The sequence below is a fragment of the Poecilia latipinna genome, unplaced genomic scaffold, assembly GCF_001443285.1.
Source record: "Poecilia latipinna isolate Pla-1442-1.1 unplaced genomic scaffold, P_latipinna-1.0 Scaffold2053, whole genome shotgun sequence".
In the NCBI taxonomy this organism is placed as follows: domain Eukaryota; kingdom Metazoa; phylum Chordata; class Actinopteri; order Cyprinodontiformes; family Poeciliidae; genus Poecilia; species Poecilia latipinna.
Genome location: NW_015114669.1, coordinates 30,616 through 38,376, shown reverse-complemented (window position 1 = coordinate 38,376; position 7,761 = coordinate 30,616). Strand labels below are relative to the sequence as shown.

Below are 7,761 nucleotides of genomic sequence, written 5' to 3'. Positions count from 1 at the left end.
TTGATTACTGCAACAGCGTCTTCACAGGTCTGACTTAATAAATCAATCAAACAGCTGCAGCTGATACAGAACGCTGCTGCTTGCGTTCTCACTAAAACCAGGAAGTTAGAGCACATAACACCAGTTTTAAAGTCCCTACACTGTCTCCTTGTAGCTCAAAGAATAGACTTTAAAATACTGTTTGTTTATAAATCACTGAACAACTTGGCACCACAATACATTAAAGATCTGCTGCTGTTGTACCAACCTTCCAGGTCTTTTGGTCCTGGTCTGCTCTACATCCCCAGAACCAGAACCAAACAAGGAGAAGCAGCATTCAGCTTCTATGCACCACAAATGTGGAACAAACTTCCAGAAAAATGTAAAACAGCTGAAACACTGACTTTCTTTAAATCTCAACTAAAAACCCAACTGTTTAGAGTTCTATTTGAAACGTAATCAATTTAATGATGGCACTTGACTTAATGTAATGTTTTGATTGAGTCTAAATTGCATGACTGTGTTTTTGTGTTATGATGTAATGCACTTTGAAATGTCTTGCTGCTGAAATGTGCTATACAAATAAAATTTGAGGTAACACTTTATTTGAATGGGTGTGCATAAGACTGACATGACACTGTCATAAACATGACATGGCACATGTCATGAACATAAAGAAGTTTTTATGAATTGACAGTTGTCATGAAGTGTCATTCGGTAAATAATGACACTTTTAATGCAAAGTTGCTCTCAAAGTTGCATTGGAAGTCCATTAAAGATGCCAACTTTGCATTAAATTATCATAATTTACAAAATCATCAGTCTTATGCACACCCCTTCAAATAAAGTGTTACCAAATTGGATTTGATTTTTGATGTGTGTGTGTGTATGTAATGTGTGTGTCTATTGCTTGCTAGGACAAGCAACAGACTGTTTAGGTGCATGTCAGTCAGAGTAACAGATTCACAAAAATTAGTCTTTGGGAAAAAATGGGATTGTTTTATAGCCAAAGTGTCTCTCTTTCTGTAGACGTATCATAAGTCTGGCTCATGTCCTCAAACTTTAATAAGTCCCTTTCTTAGTTGTATGACAGAATGCAGTGATTCCCTGTTTTACCCATCTTCTATATTTGTGGTCCATCGATGCTGGAAGGAAACGCGGGTGGATTTTAATCTCCACAAACATATACTTCTATCTGTTTGTGGTGATTAAACTTTTTAATGACCTTTACCCACTTTTTTAAAGAGAAACTTAAACACAGAGTTTGTAAGTGGTATGCCCGGGGCAGCCCAGAACAGACTGTATAGAGAAGTCCAACAAGAAAAGCTTAATGTCCTTCCATTTAGCCTCATATCCTGGGTTACACCAGCACACTTGAGGTCTATGTTGGGCAGATAAAGACTTTTTGTGGGGGATCAGGGAGGCTCTTTTATAAAGCCTAATGGTGTTTGTCTGAATGAATGTAAATGCAGTGAAAAGAATACAAACAACATTTTGTCATTTACAGGCGGTATGAAGAAGACATGTACTGGAGACGTATGGAGGAGGAGCAGCATCACTGGGACGATCGGCGTCGAATCCCTGATGGGGGGTACATACAGGGGCCCCCAGGCCCTCCTGGCCTTCTAGGAGTCCGACCAGGTCTACCAGGTCTGCAGCCACAGAGTCCCATGGTGGGTCTCCATAAATTATTCTGCTTTGTATTTTACACTCAAGTTAAACCACAATGCAGCATTTGCTTTACTGTCCAGTTGAACCATCAGAGCAAAGTGAAATCACATAAATGAATTTATTAAAATAAAGAATTTTTCAAATTTCATCTATTTGCTACATTTGTAAAAAAAAAAAAAAAAAATTGTAAAAAAAATAATAATTTGACAGTCAAGCTGTTGACTGTCAAATTATTACAGGGTACAGGAGCAGGGTTACAAAACGATTTGTAACATTTTGGGAGATCAGCAAACCAAAGTGAAGTCATAATCCACATGCGGAGAAAACGCACATCCTTCCCATGACAATGGAAATCACTCCAAGACGGCTCTTGTACAGAGCTGGTCTTTGATTCTGCTGCAGATCCAAAATACAGCAATACGATTACCTGAGAATGACTCAAAAGGTGTTTTTGCATGAATTGACCTGGACTGTGGAACACTTTAGTTTCTTGTTGTCCAGTTCCTTCTGTAAGCGCTTGTAAAGCAAGGAATCTGAGGACAAGCTTTGCTCTTAACAAAATCATTAAGACAAAACTCAATTGAGTATAAGACTCGTATTTGGACAGAATACAAATTCATCCTTCAGATCAGCATTAAAACCCTGAAATATTTGATTACGCACAAGTCTTGCAGACCAGGAAGTTGTGGGATTATGTATGTTCAGGCCACTGCAGATTCAGCTCACAATTTTAGTACAATCATTTAATTTTATTGTTTGTATTCAGTTATTGGTACTACAGTTGGTGTATGTTGTTTCTTTTTCTTTCCATTGCAGAGACAATGTTTCATGTATTTCTCTGCTTGTTGTGTGATTACACAAAGTGGATTCTCTTTCAGCTTATAATATTTTAACAAAATGGAGAAAAGCAAATATGTTGCTATTATCATTTCAAAACTTATGGGTAAAAATGGAATATGATGAGACAAACGTTGAGAGTCTACCATTCCTCTGACCCAGAGATCTGGAAGATGGCTCCTCTCTGTCCCCCCTCACCTCCAGGCAATGCACCAATCAATAGCTGACTCCAAACCAGCCCTGTGTGGCCGGCCCGATTGGAACCACAGCTCTCGGGACTCAAGGAATCGGAGCAGGAGTGGGCTGGAAGTGCTAACGCCGGTTTTGGGTTCGAAGCCAGGCCAGGCTCTTCAGTTCAAAAGGGGCTAAATGGTGTTTTAGAGTGGTCTAGGCTTGTGTGCAATTCAGTGACGGAATATTTTCGCTGAGTATGAATGTGTCTTTTTGCTGAATGTTGGAGAAATATGTTTCTCCAACATGGCTGAATCAAGGGTGTACTCAATCATTCCAGGAAAATCCTAAAGCAATTAATTGTTTCAGCCCTACATTATTGCACTTAAATGTATGAGAATAAACATTTATTTTGTGTAGCTATTTTTTTTTTTTTTTTGCAATTTAAATAACCAAATCTACTTTAAAATCTGTGTCCCTTTCAGCCGCCCCGTCGTCCAGATTCTTCTGATGACCGCTACATCATGACCAAGCATGCAGCCATTTACCCATCTGAAGATGAGCTCCAGTCCATTCAGAAGATTGTGTCAATTACAGAGCGAGCTCTAAAACTCGTCTCTGACATAATCTCAGATCAGGAACACGACAAAGAGGACGATAAAGAGAAGAAGGAACCAGCCAAAGACAGGTGCGGCATTTGTCTTCGACACAAGTGTTGTTCTTTGCCAGCCTGTTAAGACCAGATCTCTGGTTCGACTCTGCATTGTCTAAAACTGGAGATGAGTTTTTACTCCACACTTTCAGTGTTACTCTTAAACAAATGCTAGTGTAACATTTAAGAGCTACTTGTTTTTTGTGCACATTTCCATTGCCCATATTTCTTTCCCAACTCTCCAGAGTGCTGAAGGGTGTCATGAGGGTCGGTGTCCTAGCTAAAGGCCTGCTGCTCCGTGGAGACAAGAACGTCAACCTAGTGCTGCTCTGCTCTGACAAGCCCACAGAAAGTCTGCTGGCCTGCATTGTGGAGCACCTCCCCAAACAGCTAACAGTACTGTTTACATACATGTCTCCCAAATGAATATGCTGAATCGGTAACACTTTATTTGAAGGGGGGTGAATAAGACTGTCATGACACTTTCATAAACATGACATAACATCTGTCATGAACATGAATAAGTCTTCATGAATATTTATGACTTGTCATAAAGCGTCATTCGGTAAATTATGACACTTTTAATACAAAGTTGACATTATTCAAAATGTCTTTATTATGACAACTTGACATTAACCAAGAAATCATTACCGTTTAAACTTTACCTTTAATAACATAAAGTTACCTAATTTTTAAAGTGCAATCAGTAATACTTTTATAACAAATTTATATCAGTAATGATTTTTTGGTTAATGTCAAGTTGTCATAACAAAGACATTTTGAATAATGTCAACTTTGTATTAAAAGTGTCATAATTTACCGAATGACGTTTTATGACAACAGTCATAACTATTCATGAAGGCTTATTCATATTCATGTCATGTTTATGACAGTGTCATGTCAGTCTTATTCACCCCCCTTCAAATAAAGTGTTACTGCTGAATCTCATAGAAATAATACATTTTATTTGTAGGTCCTTTTCTCGACACTCAAGGTCACCTTACACAATTAACATAAGAGACACAAAATTGAAATGCATGGTAAAATAAAGTACAAAATAAGATTTAAAAAGACATTGCAATTGGAATCAAAGGGAGTAGGCTACTTAAGTTCTGAGTATGGATTTGAGTGTGGTAAAGAGTCTGTGTTACAGAGATCAGGTGGGAGTGAGTTCCAGAGTTTGGGAGCAATAAGGAGGCAGGCTCACAAATACGCTTATAAAAAATTTCTATGCTCCAGCTTTTAGTTTATGTGTTCCTCTCCAATCAGTTTAATAAATAAACTCTCACCATACCCCATACATACCTGTCAAGCTTTGGGTTTGAGAATACAGGAAATGTCACCTGGAGTTGGGGGGCTTGGAGTGGTGGGAGACAGATGAACGCAAGTCCGGAGCAATAAAAACTGCATGAACGAAAGACCCGGGAGGTGAATACGGAATATTTATGGGAAAATGCTAATACGGGAGCACAGCAGGAAAGGGGGATATAAAAACGTTTTTTAAACGTTTTTTTACGTTTAAGAAAAAAACGTAAATAAATAAGCAACAATTAGCCAGGAGACTTGACAGGTATGCCTTGCCCAGCTATTTATAGCTTTTGTGTCCTTGTTAACAGGATTTGACACCTTCGTTCACTCAAACTCATCAACCAGCTATGTATCATCACGATGCGCTACGCCATCCGTTTGTTGCGACAGGGATGATATGAAATTTATTGTGCAGTTCGTCCGTAAAGCTACACTACACTATAAGCATCAACTACTCAGCCCCCCGCCGTGTTCAGTCTATCTGCTTACCTGTATAAATACTCCTGCAGTGCTCTTCCAGCGGTTCTCTCTGAACTAGCAGCTCCCGGAGGAGAAAAGCTGCCGTACTCCAGGCATCGTTCTAGTCATTTCAAGGGTCCTTACTGGTCCCCCAAAAACGATGAAAATCCGGGCATTATCATCAATCAATAAAATCCCCGCGGCCAAACTGGAAAATTGGATTGTATGCTGCTAACACTTAGCTTTCGTCAACAACTCGTAGGCGGAAGTGAGAGCGCTGCGCAGCAAATAATATCCTGGCCGGAACAAGGTGCGCTAAATAAAAAAACATAAATTAATGAAGCTTCGAGGCAGATAAATTTTCCTCGAGGAATTTTAATAATCGAGGTACTCAAATCATTCGAGGAATCGTTTCAGCCCTAGTTTATATTGGGTGGGAGGCTAAATTTAGAACAGGGGTGCCCAAACTTTTTGAGACCAAGATCTACTTTTTCTCTCACCAGCCAGCTGAGCTCTACCTCATGACACGAAGATATAAAAATTGTAAATGAAACTCTGTTGACTTATTTTATATGCAAATATCTATCAGGAATAGCAGACCTATTAAAATAATGGAAAACCTAATACAGTTTCTTCCTCAGTAAGATTCTGTTGCTGGGAGGAAGTTGCTGGTTTCTCTGTCAGAAGCTGGTCGGAAACCTAAGGCCAGCAGGTATCAATCAGTTATGGTAGATCTGAACTTTGGTTTGATGACTTCAATATGAGAAATTTCAAACTGTGAAGAGCAACCAAAGAGCACTGTTAAGATAAAAGCACATCTTTTACCTTAACAGATAAAAGAAGTTGGGATACTTTTTCTCAAACAGGTTCCAGAGGAATCACCTCAAACCAGATGTTGGAATGGATTTTATTTCATTGTTATTTGTGAATGTCAGCAGAGCTATGCAGGTTGAAAAAGATTGTCATTTTGGAGAGAGTCTCATCGAAATCAATATTACCACTAAATAAGCGACAAAATTAATAGCATGTCTGATAGAGGAATAGCCTTTCAGACTCTGTGCTCAAAGCAAGATGCGAGAGACCCCCAAACTAGTTTTATTTTTTATATTAGAGAACAATTTAATATAATTATCACGGTAGGAGCAATTTGTTTGATACTTATATATTTGTCCTGTTTGATGTTTATTGTGACGTATACTCTCAAACAAATGAATTAGTCCAATTTTGTCGTTTATTGAACGTTCAGAAATTACAGCAGCTGTAACACTCCACAGCTAAGGTAAACAAATGTAAAATCATCCAGTGAAATGCCCAAGAGCACCGAACATTTTGGCACTCACACTGACTGCCTCCTATAGAGCAAACAAAGCGTAACCTGGTTTGTATTCACACTAGCTTAACTTAATTTAAGACTAACACTTCAAATGCCATATTTACTGAGATAATTTCACAGTATAACTAACACCTCACCTGGAGCCCTGAAGCTCCAGCCACCTCTCCATCGTTCTGCTCTGCCCCTTGCTCTGCCTTCTGAGCATCCTAAGTGAAAAAAATATTACATAATTAACAGACCTATTCTACCTCACATTCAGTGCTGCTGACCTTACTAAACACCGGACTTTACAACAAATGCGTTGCGTGATAGATATCTAACTTATGGGTCCACTCACTACTTACAGCCGACGTAGCGAAATAACTTCTAATGTCTGTCCTTTTCTTTTTTGGTGGCGAGTCTCGGAGACTCAGAAGGAGACGCGTGTGCCCAACTAGCCACCGCCTTTTGCAGCTAATCAAAGAACGTCCGACGATTCAACTGACTCCCCCTACCCCCCCCCCTCCGACAGCACCGTTCCGACACGGTCTCGGAGGCTCATAATAAATGTCAAACTAAGAAGCTTCCGTTCCGCGCACCGCCTGTTGCTGCTAATCAAAGATCGTAGATCCACGTTCTTTGAGCCAATATGGCAAAAATTGGTCGGGACTTTTTCATATCCCGTGAATATTGGTCGGGACATGTCCCTACCGTCCCTACCCAAACCTACGCCCATGGGTTTTAAGTAGGGCTGCGCCGATCAGGTTTTTTGCTGCCGATTCCGATCACCAATGAGGCCAATCTCTGCTGATCACCAATCTTTTCCGACCCCCTGGATTGACTGTTTATTTTTTGTGTTAGTTATAAATGATACTATATGATCTGGTAATAAATTCACCTAATTAACCTAAACATGCAACATACTTGCAGGCGCAATGCAGCAGCTACTAAGTCAAAAGAACTGAAAAACGTGCAGCCAGTTAAACATTTAACAGTAAGGTCCTCTGTTCCCTAAGTGATACGAGTCAAATAAGTCTCACAACACTGCCTATAACAAATAATGTCTAGTAAAAGAGGGAAACATTCATTCAAAGTCAAATGCAGGTTGCATCAAAATAAACAATCCTAAATTACTGAATCAAAACTTCTCAAGAGCACAACTAGATGATTAATGCTGGTTCTGATTGGTTGTTTCTGACTGAGCGGAGTAATTCTGCAGAACACAGGAGGAGGGAGAGATTGATCGATTATTATAATTTATTTTTTCATAAATTATCTCATGTTTGGACATAGCGAAAGTTTTAACCCATTTAATCCCAAATTTTTATATGAAAAAGTGTGTTTTATGATCTGTCACAATTGTGACCAGTGG

The 7,761-nt window shown here is 39.3% G+C and overlaps 1 protein-coding gene across 1 annotated transcript in view; it reads left to right on the top strand.

Annotated features, from left to right (window-relative positions):
- Positions 1 to 7,761, top strand: part of zfr (zinc finger RNA binding protein) — a gene marked incomplete at its 5' end in the record, with an annotated part of 56,489 nt that overhangs the window by 19,465 nt on the left and 29,263 nt on the right. The window contains 3 exons of the mRNA XM_015016727.1: positions 1,487 to 1,652; positions 3,144 to 3,346; positions 3,556 to 3,706. Of these exons, the coding sequence (XP_014872213.1) occupies positions 1,487 to 1,652; positions 3,144 to 3,346; positions 3,556 to 3,706 (520 nt within the window). The remainder of the gene's footprint in view (positions 1 to 1,486; positions 1,653 to 3,143; positions 3,347 to 3,555; positions 3,707 to 7,761) is intronic.